Below are 26225 nucleotides of genomic sequence, written 5' to 3'. Positions count from 1 at the left end.
CACCACAGTCAACTTTAGAATATTTTCATTACACCAGAAAGAAGCTCCATTCCCACTAATATTCCCTAGCCCCTCAGTATATTTTAAAACACCTGTGAAAGATGCATCTCAGTCAAAATAATGAACATTTCCATCACCTGCAAAAGTTTCCCTGTGTCCTTTTATGGATTAGTTTTTACGAAATGGAAAGATTCATATGCAAATTTGAGATCTGTTTTGGCTTTGTAATTTTTTGTTGTAAATTTAATGATGATTCAATTTTCTGATCATTCTTTATATTTTGTATTGATATTTTTAAAGTCTGAGTGATTATAAAATGAAATTCCTTTTACTAGTCAGTATAAAATAATATGACTCATTTTTCTTCAGGATCAAGGAGTCAACTCTGGAAATGTTTCTGTCTAGAATTTTGGCATCTTGGACTAATTCAGCTATACAAGTCCTTGAATCAAGTTCCCCAAGCCTAAAGGACCGTCTGAATGGGAATTCAGATGTGGTTCGGAGACTTTTGGAATATGTCTATACCCACTGGGAACATCCCTTGGATGCTTTGAGACACCAAACCAAAATCATATTCAGAAATATTCTCCAAATGCACCAGCTTGCCCTGGAAGAGTCAGGTTCAGATTTGGCTGCTGATAGTTTCATTTTTCAACTGACTGAGAGTCTTTTGCGATTGGAATGGCATAGTAAAGGAAAGTACACATGCCTTGGTTGTTTAGTAGATTACATAGGAATTGAACATATTTTGGCATTAGCTAAAACTATTCCATCGCAAATCTTAGAGGTGATGGGGGACCAGTCCTTGGTGCCTTATGCAAGTGACCTCTTGGAAACCATGTTTAAAAATCATAAGAATTGTTTGAAATCCCAGGCTGTTGACAGCACTTGGATTGACAAGTGGCATGAGACTTGGGTTTCTCCTCTCCTGTTTATATTGTGTGAAGGAAATCTGGATCAAAAATCTTACGTGATTGATTATTACTTGCCAAAATTATTGAATTGCAACCCTGAAAGCTTAAGCTACATGGTAAAGATTCTTCAGACTTCTGCTGATGCTAAAACTGGTAAGAAAATGAATTTTTTTGTTTTAGTAATTTCTAGTTAGGATGCTTAAGTTTAGGTACCTAGGCAGATGTTGCCCATATGCAAATTTAAATATTACCATTTCTATGAATAGTAAAGGAGGATATTAAAGATAGAAATTTTGGATTGAAACGAATGTTCCTGTACCTAGCTGAATAGAGTTTTTTGGCTGAAGTCATTTCTACAGGCTAAGGATTGATCCCAGTTACGATTATGAGGTTTCCTTTATTACTAGGTTTTAATTCATTTTACCAAGTTTTTATTATTTGGTTGTCAGACTGGAGTAAACGTTTGTGTGTTTTATATAATTTGCTTATTCAAGTGATTGAAATGGTAATTAAAAATTGTTTTAGGCAAGGTTAAAGACAGGTAAATAGGCAGTAGCAAGTATTTGTCTCTGGGAAAGAGATAAAAAATTTAGAAGCATGACCTCAGGAAACAGCTCTCTCTGGTCATTTAGAATAAGCATAAACATCCCATTGAAACTCAGTAACCTTGAAAGAATCACTGCATTGAAGCATAATTTAGTAATTAATATATAAAACGATGATCCTGACTCCTCATGTAAATGTTAAAATTATCATATTCTGTTTAACAAAGCAGGAATATGGTACCCTACACCACATTTTAAGAGTATTTCTAACTAAAATTTAAGTTAAAATCTTTCAATCCTTCAAAGAATAACCATGAGATAGCTGGAAAATTGGATTCCTGTACACAAAAATGAGCCTTATTTATAATTTTTAACAATAATTGTCCTTGCATTTTTGAGAAGCCATCTAAAGCTGAGGATCCGTGAATCTGTTCTGAAGCTAGGCAGTCTTTATTTTAAATCAAGGTGTCCTGTGAGCCAGAGCTCCCTGTCCCCTTAGTAATGGCTGATGTCCTGGCCTCTGAAAGCATCAGGTTCTTCGTGATCCCCCTTTTATCTCCTTTGCTAAGAAGAAACTGTAACTCCAAAATATAGAGAGGTTCAGTGTTTGTTTTTAGAGAAATAATGGTCTTTAGCCACTGAAGTGTTTTTCCTATTTTCGGCTGAAAGTCATTTTAGTTATTTTTATTGTTTTAAATATTTCTTCACTTGATTTTTTTCCTGATTGACTTGATGGTCTGTTTTCTAACTGTCAAGGGAAAGGTAAAAATATCAGCCAAAAATTATGATTTTTTTAAGTTAACAATAAATGGATTATGCTTACTGAAATTATTGATTTAAGAACTATTAAATCCTTTTAAATAATGATTTTATAATAGAAACACTAATTCATGTTAGAATTTAGCTTAAAATGTGATTTTTGTTTCTTGAAATGTTAATTGGAAACATGTGAGTTTTGTAGTTTTTAAATAGCACAGTGGTGGTCTTTGTTACTGAGTTTTGAGCCACGAGTAATCTTTTCCATCCTTAGGGTCTTATGACAGCAGAGGGGCTCTGGGAGCTTTGATGGCTTGTCTACGAACAGCTAGAGCTCATGGACATCTTCAGTCTGCAACTGATGCCTGGAGGGACCTTGTGTCCAGTGCAAGAATAAAGCAAGGCTTAATTCATCAGCACTGCCAAGTAAGTAAACAAAATAACTGGGAATTCATACATGCGGTAGATTGCTGATTCATTTACTCATTTAACAGTGTGATATAGAAGCCCCTACATTATGCCCAGCACTGTTTTAAGGGCTCCATAAGAAGGATGAATAGAAAGGGAAGAGTATAGACATTGTACTCAGGCTACTTAAAGTTTAGTTGAGAGAATAAGGCAACCTGCATAAGACAACTGGAAACTCTTAGAAGACAATGCAGATACAAGTGTACCTTTATGCATAAAGACTGGGGAAGCTTAGAAGAAGAGATTGATCTGATTATAGATGGTGATTGAGTAGGAAAGTGATAAATGTGATCTGAGGAGGGGAAGCACTGGCGCCTACTCAAAATGGAAGGACACAGTAAACAAGGGCTGAAGGGTGACTAAAGACATCGTTTGGCAGGAGTGGAGTATTTTGTCCATTTTATGGAAGCCTCCAATGCTTGGTTGAAGACTTTGGATTTTATCCAGTTGGTAACTGGGAAGCAGAGCCACTCTGCCTTCAGCCAGGAAGTGGCATGAATGGAAACAGAGATGCATTTCCAGAGTGGGAGCAAAAAGAAACCAGTGACATGTTCAAGACAGTAATTGGAGAGTGAGATGATGTGGTCCTGGGGCAGAGTGGTCACTGAGAAAAAAGAATGAAGTTGAGCATTACTGTGAAATAAGAATCTCTATAAGATTTTTTTTGGGGGGGGCGGGTATGCGGGCCTCTCACTGCTATGGCCTCTCCCGTTGCGGAGCACAGGCTCCGGATGCTCAGGCTCAGCGGCCACGGCCCACAGGCCCAGCCGCTCCGTGGCATGTGGGATCTTCCCGGACCGGGGCACGAACCTGTGTCCCCTGCATCGGTAGGCGGACTCTCAACCACTGCGCCACCAGGGATTTTTGACTTTAATAAAATTTTTTTGACTTTGAAGCCCAAGATTTTTGACTTTAATAAAATACCCAATTTACACATTTAATAAAATAATTTTATAGGAAATAACCACAGGGACTTTGGGATTATGGAACCTTTCTGAAGTACACGAGGGTAAACTGAGGTTTACCTTCCCTCCCCCCCACCTTTGGTAGCCTGTGTAAATAATTAAACCTATCAAGTGGTTTAGGCTTTGCTTATTTCATTGAAAAGTTAACATTTTATTGCTTGGTGTATTTTAGGTACGGATCGATACATTAGGCTTGCTTTGTGAAAGTAATCGAAGCACAGAAATTGTTTCCACAGAAGAAATGGAGTGCATTCAGTTCTTTATCACATACAATCTTAACAGTCAGTCTCCAGGAGTGCGGCAACAGATTTGTTCTCTTCTTAAAAAGGTAAAATTTCTTTTCAGAAAGTGTAGGAAAGTGGTGAACTTTGCTCTGGAATTATTTTTAAAAAGAGCCCAGATCCGAGGAGAGTGTGGGAATAAGGGTCATGGGATTGGACTACCACAGCTCTTCATGGCCCTTCTGTGAACGCTTTGTTCTGTGATTCCATGAAGTTTATATTTGGGGTTAAAATCCAGAGTGAAAAGTCCTTTCACGTTGGTGTAATAAATCAGCCTTGAACTCTCTTTTTGAAAGGAAAAAAAATCTAGCACTGGAGTTTTCAGGGTATAAGGCATTTTAAGTAAACTTTAGTAGGAGGAGGAAGGATGTCTTTGTATTTTTATCGTTCCTGTAAGTGCCTCAAGAAATGGTCATTATTGAGTAATTCAGCTTGAATTAATCATCTGACACACTTCTGGGGTGAAGAGTTGGTAGAGAGTAGAAGTGAGTATATCATCTTTAGGTTCATGCCGACCTACGGGAAATAGAACTGTGGCTTTATGACTGTGGATTCTGATTTGCAGTAATATTTGGTTTTTGGTTTTTAAAATGTAAAGGTTAATTTTCTGTCAAAAAGAAACACTGTTTAAATATTGAGTTTAAAAACCAGTACTCCCCTTGCCTGAAGTTTTAGTCTAAAGAGTTTAGAAAGTTCTTCCTTTGCCTTTCAAGCTGATGTTTAAGGTTAATGTGGCTCACGTGTGCTTCATTTTTCTTTTCAAAGTTGTTTTGTAGGATACAGGAAAGTTCTCAGGTACTTTATAAACTGGAACAAAGTAAATCCAAACATGAACCAGAGAATGAGTTAACCAGACAGCACCCTTCTGTATCTTTACAGCAATATAAGGTAGGTGATAGATTTCTAGATATACAGATTTTTAAGAAACCTAAAACAGTTTTGAATAAACATTAAAGAGAAGTAAATACTCTTGGTGAATAGTATTTCTGTGCTTTTTTCCTTCAAGCTGGGTTTTACATATTCCTTCTAGTGCTTTGGAACTTCTCTTAAGGTAGCCTGAGTTGCGGAACCAGTGCTGGACTTGAAGTCTGTTATAGAGTAACATTCTGGGAAAACTGGACAGCTACATGTAAAAGAATGAAATTAGAACACTCCCTAACACCATACACAAAAATAAACTCAGAATGGATTAAAGACCTAAATGTGGGGCTTCCCTGGTGGCGCAGTGGTTGAGAGTCTGCCTGCCAATGCAGGGGACACGGGTTCATGCCCCGGACCAGGAAGATCCCACATGCTGTGGAGTGGCTGGGCCCGTGAGCCATGGCCGCTGGACCTGAGTGTCCGGAGCCTGTGCTCCGCAACGGGAGAGGCCACAACAGTGAGAGGCCCTCGTACCACAAAAACAAAAACAAACAAATAAAAAAAAACTGTAGACCTAAATGTAAGGCCAGACACTGTAAAACTCTTAGAGGAAAACATAGGCAGAACACTCTATGACATAAATCACAGCAAGATCCTTTTTGACCCACCTCCTAGAGAAATGGAAATAAAAACAAAAATAAACAAATGGGACTTAATGAAACTTAAACTTTTGCACAGCAATGGAAACCATAAACAAGACGAAAAGATAACCCTCAGAATGGGAGAAAATATTTGCAAATGAAGCAACTGACAAAGGATTAATCTCCAGAATTTACAAGCAGCTCATGCAGCTCAATATCAAAAAAACAAACAACCTAATCCAAAAATGGGCAGACAACCTAAATAGACATTTCTCCAAAGAGATATACAGATTGCCAACAAACACATGAAAGGATGCTCAACATCGCTAATCATTAGAGAAAGGTAAATCAAAACTACAATGAGGTATCACCTCACACCAGTCAGAATGGCCATCATCAAAAAAATCTACAAACAATAAATGCTGGAGAAGGTGTGGAGAAAAGATAACCCTTTTGCACTGTTGATGGGAATGTAAATTGATACAGCCACTGTGGAGAAGAGTATGGAGGTTCCTTTAACAAACTAAAAGAACTACCATATGACCCAGCAATCCCACTACTGGGCATATACCCTGAGAAAACCCTAATTCAAAAAGAGTCATGGGGGCTTCCCTGGTGGTGCAGTGATTGAGAGTCCGCCTGCCGATGCAGGGGACGTGGGTTTGTGCCCCGCTCCGGGAGGATCCCGCATGCTGCGGAGCGGCTGGGCCCTTGAGCCACGGCCACTGGGCCTGCATGTCCAGAGCCTGTGCTCCGCAACGGGAGAGGCCGCAGCAGTGAGAGGCCCGTGTACCGCCAAAAAAAAAAAAAAAAGAGTCATGTACCACAGTGTTCATTGCAGCTCTATTTACAATAGCCAGGACATGGAAGCAACCTAAGTTTCCATCAACAGATGAATGGGTAAAGAAGATGTGGCACATATATACGATGGAATATTACTCAGCCATAAAAAGAAACGAAATTGAGTTATTTGTAGTGAGGTGGATGGACCTAGAGACTGTCATACAGAGTGAAGTAAGTCAGAAAGAGACAAAACAAATACCATATGCTAACACATATATATGGAATCTAAAAATAAAAATTGTTCTGAAGAACCTAGGGACTGGACAGGAATAAAGACTCAGACGTAGAGAATGGACTTGACACGGGGAGGGGGAAGGGTAAGCTGGGACAAAGTGAGAGAGTGGCATAGACATATATACACTATCAATTGTAAAATAGATAGCTAGTGGGAAGCAGCTGCATAGCACAGGGAGATCAGCTCGGTGCTTTGTGACCACCTAGATGGGTGGGATAGGGAGCGTGGGAGGGAGACGCAAGAGGGAGGAGATATGGGGAATGTATGTATATGTATAGCTGATTCACTTTGTTATAAAGCAGAAACTAACACTATTGTAAAGCAAGTATACTCCAATAAAGATGTTTAAAAAAAGAATAACATTAATGAGCTAGCCTCGATGTTTTACAGCTTATGTGAGCCAGATGAATTTAGTACTTTAAAAAGTAATTGGCAGCCCTGATTCCTCCACCCCTCCCTGGGGTAGATGACTGCTGCATCTGAGCCTGTTTCCCCTTTCGTCTAACATGACTTAACAGTGGCTTGATGTTTGTGACTCCTGGCCCACGGTCCAGTTACAGAGCTTCCTCTCTACCCTGTTTTGGAATGAACTTGAAGAATAGGACTGGATTTCAGGGCACCAGGTTAATGTCATGGATGGATCCCCAGATATAGCAGCTCCAGTCTGGGCCAGGGCTCAGCTTGACAACCTTCAATTTCTGTCCCATCAGAACAGAATGAGCTTTTCACTGGTTTCTTACTCCAAATCTTTCCTCTCAGAAGCAGATGCTTATTTTCTCCTAAGACCCAGATAGAGGACAGAGCTCATCTATTTTATTTCATTTAGGGAAACAAGTATAATAAACGATATATTGGAACCATGTTATACTTATCACCTACTAAAGGTTAAAAATCATCTAAAGAAGAACATTCCTATACAAAGGCTGAAATCAGCTTCATCTTTGTAAAATCTCAACAAAAGATGAGAAAGTCACAACCTAAACTTGAAGGACATGATTAGTAACAATTCTGCCACCGACTACTTGGCTTACTTTCATGAGTCTACTTAGCTATAAGTGGGATGAGTAACCTCTCTGAAAAGGTTGGTTTTGAGGACTAAACAAGAAATGTTCTTTGCAAACTCTAAGTCACTCTAAAAAGCCTTCCTGGGTATCATTAAAAGTAACTAGAGTATATATTGAGCATTTTACTGTGTGTGTGTGTAACAGTTATATTTTAGCTCTTTTTAGATCATTGCTAGATGATCTCAGAAACACCTTCTTTTCGCAGGGGATAAAATGACATTTGTGAAATCTCAATTAGGTACTTACAAACACAAAACTGATTTTGTGGTTTGACATTCTGAATTTTCATGTATGCGTGGTTTCTTCGTTTTGCTTATGAATATATATATTTTTGAAAACTAGTCCTTTAGAGTCTTGATCTGAGTCAGTCTCATAGTTCTGATATTTTCTCCCACCTGTAGGCTCTTTTGGTTTTTGGAGGTTGCAACTTTGGAACTGTTGTATCATCGTCATTAGAATAGTGGGTGTCGCATGCGGTGTGTGGTGGACTCAGTGCCAGTCAACAGACTAAGTGCTGGGAGAAGAGAAGGCTATGAGTGGGAAAAAGTGTCTTCTAGTCTAATGAAGGAGGTTATTTCATACCTAAATAATAGCTAGAATACTTAAAAATATGTTAGCTAGAGTACTTTCAAGTATAAAATGCCTTATATCCGTGTTCTCCTTTAATCTTTAATGGTGAAATTGTGAGATAGGCATTATTATCCTCACTTAATAAGTGAGATAAATGAAGCTTGGAAAAGTTGAATGAGCAAACGATCCAAGGGTCCTCAGCCAGGAAGTGGTAGAGCCTGACTACAATCCAGATCTGCTCTGGACAACCAAATCGGAATAGTTTCTTCCCTAGTACCAGCTTGAGGGAAGGCTTGGAGGTAAGAGAGTACAGGGAAAATTTGGAGAATGGTGGATTCACTAGTATGAGTGACATATAAGATACTTAAGGGACAGAGGATTTTGTTTTTTGGCCACGCCCCACAGTATGTGGGATCTTAGTTCCCCGGCCAGGGATCAAACCCATGCCCCTTGCATTGGAAGCACAGTCCTTTTTTTGTTTGTTTTTAACTATTTGTTTTTTTTAAAAAAATATTTATTTATTTATTTGGCTGTGTCGGGTCTTAGTTGTGGCATGCAGGATCTTCCGTTGCAGTGCACAGGCTCTTTGTTGTGGCGTGCAGGCTTCTCTCTCATTGTGGTATGTGGGCTCTGGAGTACACGGTCTCTCTAGTTGTGGCACGTGGGCTCTAGAGCACTTGGGCTCAGTTGTTGCAGCACGCGAGTTCCACAGCATATGGGATCTTAGTTCCCCAATGAGGGATCAAACTCGTGTTCCATGCATTGGAAGACAGATTCTTAACCACTGGACCACCAGGGAAGTCCCCGGACAGAGGAATTGAATAATGGGAAATGAGTTAGAAAATCAGTTTGGAGATGGGTAGCAGAGAGTTTTGAATGCTAGGCCATGGTATCTGGAATCCTCACCAAGGGCCATTAAAAGGGACTAGAGCATATATTGAGCCCTTACTATGTGTGTAGTACAGTGTGTTCAGGACATAAATGTCTAAATTGTGGTTCCTGCCTCCATTGTGGTTACAGTCTGGTTGAGGGAAAGAACAACTATATCTGAAAATACAATTGACACTGCAGTTAGGATAAGATAAATCCTAAAGGATGAACTTGTTGCCATTTAATGTGAATACTATACTACTCATTTATAATTAACACTAGTTTAACTAGGATATTTTCAATAACTACCCTATTCCTTTGAAACCCAATAGAATTAATACACTAGTAAACTCTTATTTAGGGCTTGTAAGGGCCTACAGGATAAATCCCCAAGATTGTATGTCCTTGACCAAGGAAATGAATGCAGAAATCCTATCTAAAGATGGTTGGGACTAGGGCTGCTTATATGCTGCTTAGTTATAAATATATGTTGTCACGGCATAGCAGTGTATGAGAGGCTTGAGAATCACAGCTTTTCCTTATATGTTTTTCCTTTGGCCTTAGGGAGAAATTATTATTTTTTTTAATTAGAGGAAGAAGACTTTATCCTGGATAAACTATTTCCCACATTGCTTTTTTTATTGCATTTCACTAAAACTTTTCATTTCTAATCATTTGTATAAACAGAAAGGTGGAATAGGAGTCTCAGAGAGGCAGATAGAAGACAGTGGAATAGCTAGATCTTTGTCATGAAATATGTCATTATAGCCAGATATCAAGTATTTATCAAATGTATCAAGTAGTATATATTGGATATATCTTTGGTCATTTTAAAACTTTAAAAAAAAAGTATATATACCTTTGATGCCTGAATGCTTCTGGTGAAGAAAATCAGTATTCATACAACTTTAATACAAGTCAGGGCAGAATGGATCATGTTTTCACCAGAAAAATGTTTTTTCTGGTCTGGACTACGTTTAGAATTGTACTTTTTGTTGTTGTTGTTGTTTTTTTTAACTTAAATCAGGTATAATTGACATACTAGTTTCAGGTGTACAATACAGTGGTTAGACATTTGTATCTACTGGGACATGATTACCACATTAGGTCTAGTTAACATTTGTCACCATACAAAGTTAGAAAAAGGTTTCTTTCTTAGCAACTTTCAAATATACAATGTAGTAGTATTAACTATAGTCACTCTCTTGTACATTACATCCCATGGCCTATTTATTTTATTTTATATCTGGAAGTTTGTATCTTTTGACTCTCTTCACCCATTTTTCCAAATCCTCCTGCACCCGACCCTTGGCAACCACCAGTCTGTTCTCTGTATTTATGAGGTTGGTTTTTGTTTTTGTTTTTAATTTTTTAATTCTATATAAAAGAGAGATCATTAAGTCTTTGTCTTTTTCTGTCTGATTTATTTATCTGTTTATCCATCCTTGGACACTTATGTTGTTTCTATATCTTGACTGTTGTAAATAATGCTGCAGTGAACATGGGGGCACACATATCTTTTTAAATTAGTGTTTTCGTTTTCTTCTGTACTTCTTGTTGACTCTACAAAGATAGGGTTCACTGAAGTCATGAGCTCATGGTCAAGGGTGCCAATCCGAATTGTCAAGCAAAGTGAACAACTAGTATTGTTTTAAAGTATCTTTTCTCTCTAAATTAGAAACAAATTCACTCTTCAGAGTAATAGTAGTGATACTTTCAAGATAACCTATTGTGAGTTAGCTCAATTATACTTACTGTAAATTTTTTTTTTTTAGAATTTCATGTCATCCATTTGCAACAGTCTTTTTGAAGCATTATTTCCTGGCTCTTCCTACCCAACTAGATTTTCAGCTTTAACCATTTTAGGCTCAATAGCTGAAGTTTTTCCTGTGCCAGAAGGTAAGTTTTCAATCATGTGTGGGGAAAGTATTTGTTTTCTTGCAAGACATGCTTTTTCAATATTTTGTTTTACTTGAAGTTTTAGGTTTGTTGTCTTTTGTTTAGATTCTTATGGGAGGTGTTAGTCTGATTATATAATTCTTATTTGGACATAATTCAATTTGCCAGTAAGGGGCATAAGGGAGAGAAACTTTTCAGTGATTGTTATTTGCTGACCCGAAACTAGAGTCATGGATTATGCTTATTATGAGATGAGTTGCTGCCCTCTCTCCCCTAATTTGTGTGTTGCTACTTTAGGATAGTGCCCAATCTGTTCTCTAAGTTTAAAAAATTAAAATAATAATAGTTTCTCTTATGTATAACATTCCTCAGTGAGTCTCTGTGGTTAAAATGTGGTTTCCCTTATATGCTGTCTGTTTCATAAGTCTGAATCTGGTTTTGGAAAGACAATATAGGGATGTCATTTCCAGGCATTCTGGTTTAATCATACACTTTGTATCTCCTCTGTGGGGTGCTCAACAGGATGAATATTTAACTTCTTTCTTTGCGTTGTTTTATTTTCCTTTTTTTTTTTTAAGTTTTTAAAAATTTTTATTTATTTATTTATTTTTGGCTGTGTTGGGTCTTCATTAATGCACACAGGCTTTCCCTAGTTGCCGCGAGTGGGAGCTACTCTTCGCTGCACTGCATGGGCCCCTCATTGCAGTGGCCTCTCCCGCCGTGGAGCACAGGCTCCAGATGCACGGACTTCAGCAATTGTGGCTCGCGGGCTCTAGAGCGCGGGCTCATTAGTTGTGGCGCACAGGGCTCAGCTGCTCCACAGCATGTGGGATCTTCCCAGACCCGGGCTCGAACCCGTGTCCCCTGCATAGGCAGGTGGATTCCCAACCACTGTGCCACGAGGGAAGCCCTTATTTTCCTTTTTGACAAGAAATGATTCTTTTTATCTCCATACATGAATGTATGTGTATTTTAATGATGATTTCTTGTTTGTGCTCAGTCTTCCTTGATGGTGGACAAACAGGAAAATGTACTGCTCTTTTGGAGGGAATGGCCAAAGGACCAGGAAGCTTTACACTATAGTTGGATTTTTTTTTTTTTTAGTTTAAATTTTTAGGCAAAGTATAATTTTTTGGCAGTTATTTGCTGTTAATACAGACTTGCTTCATTTGAAGAAAACCATTTTTTTCAAGTTTTTGTTTTGAAAAAGTTGAAACTAACAGCAAAGTTTCAAGAATAGTTCAGTGAATAAACTAACAACAAAGTTTCAAGAATAGTTCAGCCATGAACCCTCTACTTAGATTCATAAATTATTCTTTTGCGATATTTGCTTTACCTCACTGTTTCTCTCTCATTAATTTTCTTTTTTCAAAGAATTTTTTATTTTATTTTTGGCTGTGTTGGGTCTTCATTGCTGTGTGTGGGCTTTTCTCTAGTTGTGGAGTGAGGGGGCTACTCTTTGTTGAGGTGCGTGGGCTTCTCATTGCGGTGGCTTCTCTTGTTGCGGAGCATGGGCTCTAGGCGCAAGGGTTCAGTAGTTGTGGCACTTGGGTTCAGTAGGTGTGGCTCGCGGGCTCTAGAGCGCAGGCTCAGTAGTTGTGGCGCATGGGCTTAGTTGCTCCACGGCATGTGGGATCTTCCCAGACCAGGGCTCGAACCCGTGTCCCCTGCCTTGGCAGGCGGATTCTTAACCACTGTGCCACCAGGGAAGCCCTCTCATTAATTTTCTAACCATAACACAATGATCAAATTCAGGAATTAATGTTGATACAATGCTGTTATCTAATATACAATCCATATTCAAATTGTACCAGTTGTCCTAATAAGTGGCTTTTTGTAGAAAAAATTTTTTTCCCCACAATCCAGGAACCAGTCTAAGATCACACATTGCATTTAATTGTTATGCGTCTTGAACCTCTTCAATTTGGAAATTTTCTTATTTCGTGACATTAACATTTTGGAAGAATATCTCTCAGTTTGGGTTTGTCTGATTGTTTTCTTATGACTTGATTCATGTTATGCATTTTTGGCAGGAATACTGCATAGGTGATGTAGTTTCTTTCTCAGGGCATGATAACAGGAGATACATGATGTTAGTTTGTCCCGTTATTCTTGATAAATTGGATCACCTGATTAAGTAAGTGTAGTAGGACAAAAAATGACCTCCAAAAGAAACCCATACCAAATCCTTAGAACTCGTGAATGTGAACCTTATTTATTTAAACCTTACTTATTTAGGGGTTTTTGTAGATATGATTAAGTTAAAGATCTTAAAATGAGATAATCTTCGATTATCTGGATGGGCCTTAATGCCATTGCAAGTGGCATTGTAAGAGGGAGGTAGAGGGAAATGTGACAAAAAGAAAAGGAGGAGTCATTGTGACAGTGGTGATAGAGATTGGCGTGCTGTGGCTATAAGCCAGGGAATTCTGGCAGCCACCAGATGCTGAAAGAGACGAGGAATGAATTCTCCCTTAGAGACTCGAGAGAGAGCCTGGCCCTACAGACACCTTGATTTCAGACTTCTGACTTCCAGAACTGTGAGAAAATAGATTTCTGTGGTTTTAAGCCACCAAGGTCATGGTAATTTGTTACAGCATCCACAGAAAATGAATACAGGAGTACCCATCAGTTTAGGGAATTTCAGTGGTACTACAACTGAATTTAGAAAATAAGGTTTTACCTGAGAGTGATTGATTATCCATTTAACAAAAAGTTTTCTGTGCATTCCTATATTTATAGTTACACCTAGTTGTGTGGGAAATATCTAGGCTGAATTATACTGGTAATTTTTCAATTGAGAGAATAGTTTAATATATTCAAATATACTTTAAAAGTGAAAAACCTGTGTCATCTTTCTAATGAATGAGTCATGTATAATCGGGCAGTGACTGATGGCACAGTAATGATGTTAATTAAACAACTGGGAAGTAATGTAAATAGAGCAAACCATACTGTACCCATTAACTGTAAAGGAGGCTAAAGAAGTATGACTGAAAAATACAGGATAGGAAATGTAAACTCGTTCTTCATCTTTATCTCAAGAATTCTAATGTAGGTTTTTATATTATTTTATAGAAAGACTGTGATTTGGGATTAGTTAAAATGGCTTTTGCTTTTCCTCAAATATGTCCCAGTTCAAGAAGAATAAGCCACATGCATCTTTCTCATTTGGAATAAAATGTCACAGTATTCATGGTGAAAAATTGGATTCCACAATTAGATTAAACGGGTTTGTTCAACAAAAAATTTATTTAGTGCCAAGGATACACAATACACAAAACAGAGTGCTTCCCATTTTAGAGCTTAGACTTTAGTGAATATAGACAGACTAAGTAAGTCAACAAGTGATAACGTAGAATTTCAGATGGAGATAAGCAGTATGAAAAAATATTTCAAGAAGAAAAGTGCAGGGAAGTATAGAGTGCCTGGGAGTTTGGGAGTAATAGCTCTTTCATACAATGGTGTCAGAGAAGGCTTCCAATTTGAGCAGAGCTCTTAACTAACCAATGGGTCAAAGGGGAAATTAGAAAATACTTTGAGAGGAAAGAAAACAAAAACGCAACTTACCAAAACTTATAGGATGAAGCAAAAGCAGTGCTAATAGAGAGATTTATATAACTGTAAATGCCTACATTAAGTAAGCAAAAAGATCTCAAATCAATAACCTAACTTTTATACCTCATGGGATTAGAAAAAGAAGAGCACACTTACCCCACAGCTACAGAAAGAAGGAAGTAATAAAGATTAGAATGGAGATAAATGAAATAGAGAACAGAAAAACAATACAGAGGATCAACAAAACCAGAAGTTGTTTTTTTTTAAGATCAACAAAATTGACAAAGTTTAAGCTATACTAAGAATAAAAAAAAGATGGAAATCACTAAAATCAGAAATAAAACTAGAGACATTTCTACTGACCTTACAGAAATAAAAAAGATTATAAAACAGTACTGTGAACAATTATATTGTATTTCTAATAAATTAGGTAACCTACATGAAATGGACACATTCCTAGTAATATACAAATTGCTGACTCAAGAAGTAAAAAATTTGAACAGACCTATAACAAATAAAGAGATGGAGTCAAAAGCCTCTCAAAAGAAAAGCTCTCAGCAAAGAAAAGTCCAAGGGGAGTGGCTTCATTGGTATATTCTGCCAAACATTTAAAGAAGAATTAATGCCATTGCTTCTCAAACTTCAAAAAAATTGGAGAGGAAGGAACATTTCCTAACTCATTCTATGAAGCCAGCATCACTCTGATACCACAAGAAAAGAAAACTACAGCTGTATCTTTTATGAATATAGATGCAAAAATTCTCAAGAAAATACTAGAAAACCAAATCCAACAGCATATTAAAAGTATTATATACCATGACTAAGTAACACAAGGGTGTTTCAGCATAAGAAAATATAGTAAATGTAATACACCACATTAGAACAAAAGAAAAAAAAAACATGATAATCTCAATGGAGAAAAAGTATTGACAAAATTCCACACCCTTTTAGACAAATAAACACTTAGCAAACTAGGAATAGAAGAGAACTTCCTCAATATGATAAAGGACATTCATGAAAAGCCCATAGACAACACCATATTCAATGGTGAAAGACCGAAAGCCCCTCCCCTATGATCAGGAGCAAGACAAAGATGCTCACTTTCACTGCTGCTATTCACTGTTGTACCAGAAGTTTTAGCCAGAGGAATTAGGCAGGAAAAAGAAAGGAAAAGTGTCCGAATTGGAAAAGAAGAGGCAGATTTGAGCAGAGGTGTGATTGAAGTGACAAAAACTTCATTTGCTTGCCCTATGAAGTTCACAGGGTTGGACTAACTTGCGAGTTAAGATTAAATGAACTCACATGCTGATTTATATTGAGCAACATTTCTCTAATTAAGCATAGAAATGTTTTCAGGTATTAAAGGGGTTAATTCATTAAATGTTAAAGTTTCTTCACATCCTGCTATGAAATCCATTATTCCCATAGGTTTAGTCTTAGCCTTAAGAATTAAATAGATTTGGTGACTGTCATCATTCTTTAGTGATGGTTTTTCTGTTAATTTCTTTGTTGGTTGAAATTCATCTTTTTTTGAGAAGAGTTTTTGGGAAAATGTAGTTCTTAATTTCTTGCACATTCAAAAATGTTTATATTGCTGTTACACTTGATACTGGAATGGGATTTTGATGTGTAGATTTTCATCACCCCTTTTCTCCCTAAGGATTTGGTAAGCATTGCTCCATTATCTTCTAGCACTACATACTGCTGCAGCAAAGAGTGAAGCCAGCCTGATTTTTTCCACGTTGTAGATGAATTGAACTTTTTGCCTGGATGGCAAAAAGATTCCTTCTTTACTGTTGATGCCCAGGAATGGTATTAGGATATGTCTTTTTTTTTTTTCAATAAATATAATCGTTTATTTCAATAGTTGATAATGTAAATGTTACTTTAAAAAAATCAACCTGTTCACACATTTGTATATTAAACACTGAAATGATTATTCCATATTGATAGTAATTTTAACCTTTTTTTGTAAGTAATAGTCAATCTTTATTAAAAAAAAACTGGGGGTAATATTCTTATAACAGACTGTGAGCAATGCAGATACCGCAACTTATCCATCAATTATGATTATCTGTGTTATAATAGGAAATTCACAGAGTAATCCACCTACTCAGATATTTATTTGAGGGAGACCTAACATTCTGTTTTGTTTACATCACTGCCTCCTCTTCCATCCTCCACTCTGATTCTTTCAGTCAACCAAACCTAAGTGCAAGTAATACATGTAGTTGAATGGGTGCCTAGGGAAAACTACATATTTGAATAAGATTCAAATCAAACAGGCAGATTTTTAAATTATTTAAAGGATATGTCATTGTATTGATTGTTCTATGTCAGTTCACCTAAGACATGGTAGGACTTTGGATTCTAGGACAAAGTTTATGAAGGTTTTTTTTAAAATATGTATTCCTGAATTTATTTGTTTGTACTTGTTTATTTGAAAAATAACTTAGGTATCTTGTATATAATACATAACTTTTTGAAAGAGAATGAAATAGTTTTAAACAAATTTTTAAAAACTACTTATTTCCTTTCGTCTGTCTCTAGGTATTTTTTGATTTCCTCTTTGATTTCTTCAGTGATTCATTGGTTGTTTAGTAGCATATTGTTTAGCCTCTGTGTGTTTGAATTTTGCAATTTTTTTCTTGTAGTTGATTTCTAGCCTTATAACGTTGTGGTCAGAAAAGATGCTTGATGTGATTTCAGTTTTCTTAAATTTACCAAGGCTTGCTTTGTGGCCTAGCACGTAATTTATCCTGGAGAATGTTCCATGTGCTCTTGAAAAGAATGTGGACTCTGCTTCTTTCGGATGGAATGCTCTTTAAATATCAATTAAGTCCATCTGGTCTAATGTGTCATTTGAGTCCTGTGTTTCTTTACTGATTTTCTGTCTGGATAATCTGTCCATTGATGTAAGTGAGGTGTTAAAGTCCCCCACTATTGTTGTGTTACTGCCAATTTCTCCTTTTAGGTCTGTTAACATTTGCCTTATATATTGAGGTGCTCCAATATTGGGTGCATATATATTTACAGTTGTTATATCTCCTTCTTGGATTGATCCTTTGATCATTATGGAGTGTCCTTCTTTGTCTCCTGTGACAGTCTTTATTTTAAAGTCTATTTTGTCTGATGCTAGTATTGCTACTCTGGCTTTCTTTTGATTTCCATTCATGTGGAATACCTTTTTCTGTCCCCTCACTTTCAGTCTGTATGTGTCTCTAGATCTGTATGAGTTTCTCATAGGCAGCATATATATGGGTCCTGTTTTTGTATCCATTCAGCCAGTCTGTGTCTTTTGGTTGGAGCATTTAGTCCATTTACATTTAAGGTAATTATTGATATGTTTATTGATATGTTATGTTCTTATTGCCATTTTATTAATTGTTTTGGATTTGTTTTTGTAGGTCTTATTTTCCCCCCTTTTGTTTTTATGGTAAAACTTTTATGATAAAAACTCTTCAGAAAGTAGGCATAGAGAGAAAAAACCTCAACATAATAAAGGCCATATATGATGGACCCACAGCTAACATCATACTCAATGGTGAAACACAAAAAGCATTTCCTCTAAGATCAGGAACAAGACAAGGATGCCCACTCTCACCACTTTTATTCAATGTAGTTTTGGAAGTCCTAGCCACAGCAGTCAGAAAAAGAAAAAGAAATAAAAGGAATCCAAATTGGAAAAGAAGTAAGACTGTTACTGTTTGCAGATGACATGTTGCTATACATAGAAAATCCTAAAGATGCTACCTGAAAACTACTAGAGCTCATCAATGAATTTGATAAAGTTGCCAGATAAAAAATTAATATACAGAAATCTGTTATATTTCTATACACAAACAGTGAAATATCAGAAAGAGAAATTAAGGAAACAATCCCATTTATCACTGCATCAAAAAGAATAAAATACCTAGGAATAAACCTACCTAAGTAGGCAATAGACCTATACCCCCCCAAAACTGTAAGACAGTGATGAAATTGAAGATGACACAAACTGATGGAAAGATACACCATTTTCTTGGAAGAATCAATAATGTTGAAATGACCATACTACCCAAGGCAATCTACAGATTCAGTACAATCCCTATCAGATTACCACAGTACTAGAATAAAAATTTTTTAAGTTTGTATGAAAACACGAAAGACCCCCAAACAGCCAAAACAATCTTGAGAAAGAAGAACAGAGCTGGAGGAATCACTTTTCCTGACTTCAGACTATACTGCAAAGCTACAGTCATCAAAAAAGTATGGTACTGGCACAAAAAGAGACACATAGATGAATGGAACAGGATAAAAAGCCCAGAAATAAACCGATGCACTTATGGTCAGTTAATCTGCAACAAAGGAGGCAAGAATATACAATGGAGAAAAGACATTCTCTTCAATAAGTGGTGCTGGGAAAACTGGACAGCTACCTGTAAAAGAAAGAAATTAGAACATTCTCTAACACCATATACAAAAATAAACTCAAAATGGATTAAAGACCTAAATATAAGACTAGATACTATAAAACTCTTAGAGGAAAACATTGGCAGAACACTCTTTGACATAAATTGCATGATATTTTATGGGTCCATCTCTTAGAGTAATGGAAATAAAAACAAATAAACAAATGGGACCTAATTAAACTTAAAAACTTTTGCACAACAAAGGAAACCACAAACAAAATGAAAAGACAACCTACAGACTGGGAGAAAACATTTGCAAATGATGCTACTGACAAGGGATTAATTTCCAAAATATACAAACAGCTCATATAACTTAATATCAAAAAAACAAACAACTCAATCAAAAAATGGGCAGAAGACATAAATAGACATTTCTTCAAAGAAGACATACAGATGGCCAACTGACACATGAAAAGATTCTCAGTGTCACTAATTATTAGAGAAATGCAATCAAAACTACAATGAGCGGGAATTCCCTGGCAGTCCAGTGGTTAAGACTCTGTGCTTCCACTGCAGGGGGCCTGGGTTCGATCCCTGCTCAGGTAACTAAGATCCTGCAAACCCAAGCTGTGTGGTGTGGCAAAAAAAAAAAAAAAATACTACAATGAGATATCACCTGACACCAGTCAGAATGGCCATCATTAAAAGGTCTACGAATGCTGGAGAGAGTGTGGAGAAAAAGGAACCCTCCTATACTGTTGGTGGGAATATAAATTGGTGCAGCCACTATGGAGAACAGTATGGAGATTCCTTTAAAAACTAAAAATAGACCTACCATATGATCTTGCAATCCCACTCCTGGGTATATATCGGGAAATGACAAAAACTCTAATTCAAAAAGATACATATACCTCAGTGTTCACAGCAGTACTGTTTACAATAAGAAGACATGGAAACAACCTAAATGCCCATTAACAAATGAATAAAGAAGATGTGGTGTGTGTATACATAGACATACACACACACACACACACACAATGGAAAACTACTGAGCCATAAAAAAGAAAGAAATAATGCCATTTGCAGCAACATGGATGAACCTAGATATTATCATATTAAGTGAAGTCAGAGAAAGACAAATATGATGTCAATTATATGTGGAATCTTAAAAAATTATACAAATGAACTTATTTACAAAACAGAAAGAGACTCACAGGGCTTCCCTGGTGGCGCAGTGGTTGAGAATCTGCCTGCCAATGCAGGGGACACGGGTTCGAGCCCTGGTCTGGGAAGGTCCCACATGCCACGGAGCAACTAGACCTGTGAGCCACACTACTGAGTCTGTGCGTCTGGAGCCTGTGCTCCGCAACGAGAGAGGCCGCGACAGCGAGAGGCCCGCGCACCGCGATGAAGAGTGGCCCCTGCTCGCTGCAACTAGAGAAAGCCGTCGCACAGAAACGAAGACCCAACACAGCCAAAAATAAATAAATAAATAAATAAATAAATAAAAGTGTTTCTTATATCCCTTAATAAACCTACACATACACTGGTTAACAGCTGGAAAGAGATTGAAATAAATATATTTATATAAAAAAAAAAAGAGACTCACAGACAAACAAACTTATGGTTAGCAAAGGGGCTAGTGGGGTGTGGGGGGGTGTAAATTAGTAGTTTGGGATTAATGTATACATACTACTACGTATCAAATAGATAAACAACAGGGACCTACTGTATAACACAGGGAACTATATTCAATATCTTGTAATAACCTATAATGGAAAAGAATCTGAAAAGGAGTGTGTGTGTGTGTGTGTGTATGTGTGTGTGTGTGTAAATATATATATCTGAATCACTTTGGTGTACACCTGAAACTAACACATTGTATGTGAACTATTCTTCAATTTTTAAAAATGGTTATTGAAAATATTTCCTATTTGTAGATTTGTAATACTTATTATTTTATCATTTTAGTAAATAAATTATTGGAAATATTTTTTACACTATTGTGGGTAAAATATAAGGTATGAGTTCTTACACGAATTTTCTATAAATCTGGCCAAATAACTTCAAAATGTTGATTTCCTTTTCCTGCTGTTAACTTAAAAAAAAATTTTTTTTTAATTTTTAGGTAGAGTCCAAACAGTATATCAGCTGAGTCATGATATTGATGTTGGTCGTTTCCAAACGCTAATGGAATGTTTAACTGGCACTTTTGAAGAAGTGAAAATTTTAGCATTTGATCTTCTAATGAAGTTACCAAAAACATTTGTACAATTTCAGGTATTTGGACTTTTCTTCTGTAAGTGTAAATGTGGTGTATGCATGAAAACTTTCTATCTTAGCAGCAGTTAAAGTAGTCTGTGGATTGTCCAGGCTCTTTGCATCTGCCTTCTTACATCTTCTGTTTCAGTTATCATTAATACCTCTCCTGTTGCAGGTAGTGGAATGGAGAAGGTAGGAATGGGTAGTGGGGAAGGAGGAAATATTGTAAGAGAAACAAAATCCAAATCAGTGATCTTTGCTTTTTTTAAAAAAAAATTGTTTTGATAAAAAGGGAGGTGTAGGAGGCAGTAGGTTATATTGTTTACAAGATTATTGGTAGATTTCAGTTAACTGTGGTCTCCTCAGTTCCCTTGGACATGTTAATATTCGATCAAAACACATCACTTACAGTAACTTGATTTTTTTTTAGATAATCTCCCTGCATAGTAGACTGGGAAGCTTAGTGTAAATGAGGTAGAGAACATGTTTCTGATCTTCCAACAAGTAATAGCTAAACTGAGACTGAAACTCAGAGTACTTGAGGTTAACAGCATTTCTCTCCCTGGGCGTTCTACCCCATCCCCAGCCCCATGCTCTTCCTCATGCCTTGCACTTCCCACCATGGGGTGAGAATCAAAGATGGGCTCAGGGGTGAAGGCAAAGCTTGGGGATGGGTCTTAAGAAGACCCCATAGCCCAGGTACTTGGCTCTACCCTTGAGACTTATTCTGGGGCAGTGAGGTCACCAGCAGCTGTCGGGTCACTGGCTCTAGAGCTTTGCTATGGCTCCCTGTTGGAGCTGTATACAGGCCACGGGAGCCTTTAGGTGTGGGAGCTGAGCCATGGTCTGGGCTCTAGCTATTAGGCTCTGTTTAGGTATGGCAGTTTGTAGATGCAGTGGGATTCTGTCGGAGCATATGTCAGAGAGCCTAAGGTGTCTGTTTCCACTGCTTCTGGACGGCATTGCAAAATCTCAAACATTTCTGACTTGGGTTCACATTGAGAGTTGCTCCCTAGTGTCCACCTATCCTGGTGGTCTTTCAGGTGCCCTGATGAGCAGAAACTTCTTTGGTGCTTAGGCTGCTAACTTTTGTACTTTATAAGCGTTTTTAAAGAAGATGCTTTCTCTTTCTCTATCTCCCCTTCCACCAACCCTTGCCTCTTACCATTCATCACACTGTAGCTTCGTATCATATGTATAACTATGCCTCATTCCTGGCTAGTATTTTGAGAGTATCTGGAGTGGGGAAAGGTATATATTATGGCGCCTATATGAAAGACCTGGTCCCTACATGAACTGGGAAGGCCCCTCAGGGGGGCTCTGTGTATCTAATTTGATAAACACATGCTTGGTATATAGACACAACTTACAGAACTCAGGAAGCTTAGTAGCACATATGGCTTGCTATAGGATTCTGTTAGTTATATATCTGGTCTGACTTGTGTATTAGTAAATGGTCCCAGATTCAAGATTTTAAATTCAAGATTTTAAAATATTAGTTATGTATTATATTTTCAAAGTCTTTCTTTGGGTATACCCTATGTAATATGTAATTAACTTTTTTAATATAGCTAACTTGAAAACATTTTTTGAATGCTAGCCTAATCTCTCTAAGGATCTGTATATTCATATTTTGATGGCATATCTTTCTAATATATGACTTTACTACTCACCTAGTCTCTTGCCCTTCTTTCTTGTGGAGCTACATATCCAAGGTCTTTATATTTTGATTGACCTGAGATGATAGAACAAAGATGCTCTTTTAGATTCCAAAGGCTATTTTTTTTGTTTCTTACTAATTGGTTAGTTAGTTTAGGGACTTAACTGTCAGTTACAAAAAATGGTTGAGATGCTTAATTGATTCTTTCTAATATTTATTTAGATTTGAGTTTTAGCCACTGTCTTTCAGTTTTTTAGGTCATAGAAAATTAAACAGCAAAGAATTTAAATAGAAATAGGCTGATATTTGAGTCTATTATTTGATATTAGAAGATATTATTAAATATTGGTATACCTAGATAATGATTTTTTCCCTTATATTAGACAGTTATGAGATAATCTTAGTAGAATCAATATTGTTGAGCAACGAAACCCTAGGTTCCAGCGTGGTGAACATGCAACTTGTCAACTGTGGAGTTGGGACTAGGATCCATGTCTCCTGTCCTCAGCCCGTAGATTTCCATGCGTATTACAGTGAACTGCCCTTTGTTCTGTCTTCTTGAGGACAGGCTGTGTGAGTGCATGTTTAGATGAGATATAGGTGTGGGAGCTCTAATGCAGAATTTCTGAGGTTGATCTTATCACTTTATTTTTCACACATATACATGGAGCTTTTCCAGGAGCAGCCTGGTGAATTTGTATTTTCATATGTATGTGTATTTTTCTTCATTGAACTAGTTGTATGGGAAGAGGGTGGGGAGAAAGGCAGGAGCATGACTCCCAGTAAAACAAACCTTGACACACAGAAGAACTCTGGGCTATGTAGAAATAACGAAGATGATCTGGTTATAGTCATAGCAGAATTTCTACAGGAAAAAGTATACTTTTGCTGAAGAAAGAGGTACTTAAAAAAAAAAAAGCTTTATCTGGACTTCCCTGGTGGTCTAGTGGTTAAGACTCTGAACTCCCAATGCAGGGGAACTAAGATCCTGCATGCCACTTGGCACAGCCTAAAAAAAAACAAACTCCAACCTGTATTCAGAGAATTAATGTCCATATCAAGTGTCAGTTGTGTGGCAAGCTCTGTCTTTAAATATGTGTTATTCCTTCAAATTAAAGAAATGTTTTAGTGATAATGACTGAGTCTCTGCTTTATCCTAGGATTCAGAGAAACTACAGGGCTTATTCCAGGCAGCACTGGAGCTCAGCACAAGCACCAAACCATATGACTGTGTAACAGCTTCCTACCTACTGAACTTCTTAATCTGGCAGAACGCTCTGCCGTCATCCCTGTCTGCTTACTTAAAAACTCAGCGGGTTGCATGTGGAGATGGAGATAAGTCTGCTGCTCTGGTGGAAAGTAACACATTAATAGGTTCGTATTGAGTAAATGACCTTTTGCTCTTATTTATCAAAACCAATATCTTACTTGCTTCACTATTCATATGGTTAGGCTATCTAATGGTTAAACACTTACTTTGTGTTTTTTTTTATTTAAGAGTTTACCAGCTTTGTAGTTTACCAGCATATAAGTATATCATGAATTTCTCCTTTGCAAATAAATAGTTTACTAAACTATATTGCTTCTAAACAGAGGATTCACATTAAATAAGTACATATGCAAATGTACATTAATAGAGCTTTTATTTAAATAAGACCTCTTTCTCTACCAAAAGTGTACTTTTTTCTACAGAAATTTTACTATGACTATAGCCAAATCATCTTTGTTAATTCTAAATAGAGCAGAATTCCTTTGTCTGTTGGGGTTTATGTTTTAACTGGCTGTCATACCCTTGCCTTTTACTCTTCCCATATAGTCAGTTCCAAAACCTAGGTCTGAGTTGGTTTAGATCTAATGATTTTAAACAAATATTTTTTGGGGGTTCATGTAGTTAATTTGATTCTAGTAAATCTTCATTTTGGAATTGTACTAGAAATAAGGATAGATAGAGATTTTTACTAAACAAAACAGAGGTCAGATGTTGAAAGAGGGTTGACAGTTATTCTCTCCAAGATAGTAGAAAAAGCCATGAAAAAGAGAGCTAATAATGGGAGAAAATTAGGAGGCCATGGATAGTTCTGGTGGAAACGTGGCCACAGAGCTGGGGATAGAGATATGACAGTGCCATGGAACATGACATGTGCCCAACTCTAATTGCTTCAGGGCTGGATTCCAGAGGAGACCCCGATAAGATGATAAGAAGAGGTCTACAATTGGGGTAAACTGGGGAGTTCATACTTCATGTAAAGGCTTTCAAATTTAAGACATTTTTAAACTTTTTGAAATATTTCAAACATACAAAGAATATTTAAATATATATATATATATAGGATTTAAATAGTAATAATATAAAAATTTCACAAGTTTTGTCCCCATGCTAGGTAATAACACTCAGCTTAAGAAGTATTAATACAACAGCACCCATAACTTTGAAGCCTCTTCTTTTTCCTAGCTCCCTCCTCCTACCATGTAATTACTGCCCTATGTTTTCCTTCCTTCCTTCTTCCCTCCCTCCCTCCCTCCCTCGCTTTCTCCCTCTCTCCCTTCCGCTGCACCAGGTCTTAGTTGTGGCATGCAGTCTTCTTAGTTGCGGCATGTGAACTCTTAGTTGCACACCATATGCTGCATGCATGTGGGATCTAGTTCCCCGACTAGGGATCAAATCCAGGCCCCCTGCATTGGGAGTGCAGATTCTTACCCACTGGACCACTAGGGAAGTCCCTCCTATACACTGTTGACGGGAATGTAAAATGGTCTGGCCCCTTTGGAAAACAATCTGGTAGTTTCTTGAAAGGTTAAACATATAATTACCATATGACTCCACAGTTCCTCTCTTGGGCATTGTCTTAATCAGCTCAGGCTGCTATAACAAGATACCATAAAGTGGGTGGCTTAAACAACAGGCATTTATTTCTCACAGTTCTGGAGGCTGGGAAGGTTAAGATTAAGGTGCCAACAGATTTGGTTCCTGGTGAGAACCCTTTTCCTAGTTTGTAACAGCAGCCGTCTCAGTCTGTGCTCACATGGAGGAGAGAGTAAGCTGTGGTCTGTCTTCCTCTTCTTATAAGGACACTAATCCCATCATGGGGGTCCCACCCTCATGACCTCAGCTAAACTTGATTACTTCCTTAAGATTCCACCTCTCAATTTCTTTGCATTGAGGGTGAGGGTTTCAGCATGAATTTGCAGGGGGACAGGCAGGGACACACAAACATTCAGTCCATAATGGGCATATACTTAAGAAAAATGAAAACTATGTCCAGATAAAAACTTGTGCATGAATGTTCATAACAGCATGATTCATAATAGCCAAAAAGTGGAAGCAACTCACATGTCCATCATCTGATAAATGGATTAAAAAAATATGGTATATCCATACAATGGACTGTTACTGAGCTGTTAAAAGTAATGAAATATCAATACATGCTACAACATGGATGAA

The 26225-nt window shown here is 37.3% G+C and overlaps 1 protein-coding gene across 1 annotated transcript in view; it reads left to right on the top strand.

Moving 5' to 3' along the window:
- THADA (THADA armadillo repeat containing) overlaps window positions 1-26225 on the top strand; it is a 317064-nt gene that overhangs the window by 30089 nt on the left and 260750 nt on the right. Inside the window, exons 11-17 of the mRNA XM_082643116.1 lie at window positions 370-1067; window positions 2490-2641; window positions 3821-3976; window positions 4695-4817; window positions 10789-10912; window positions 20990-21141; window positions 23944-24157. Of these exons, the coding sequence (XP_082499242.1) occupies window positions 370-1067; window positions 2490-2641; window positions 3821-3976; window positions 4695-4817; window positions 10789-10912; window positions 20990-21141; window positions 23944-24157 (1619 nt within the window). The remainder of the gene's footprint in view (window positions 1-369; window positions 1068-2489; window positions 2642-3820; window positions 3977-4694; window positions 4818-10788; window positions 10913-20989; window positions 21142-23943; window positions 24158-26225) is intronic.

This window comes from Mesoplodon mirus (genome assembly GCF_964341445.2).
Source record: "Mesoplodon mirus genome assembly, chromosome: 14".
Taxonomy (NCBI): domain Eukaryota; kingdom Metazoa; phylum Chordata; class Mammalia; order Artiodactyla; family Ziphiidae; genus Mesoplodon; species Mesoplodon mirus.
The sequence above is the reverse complement of the archived record's forward strand: the minus strand, read 5'-3'. Positions and strand labels throughout refer to the sequence as shown.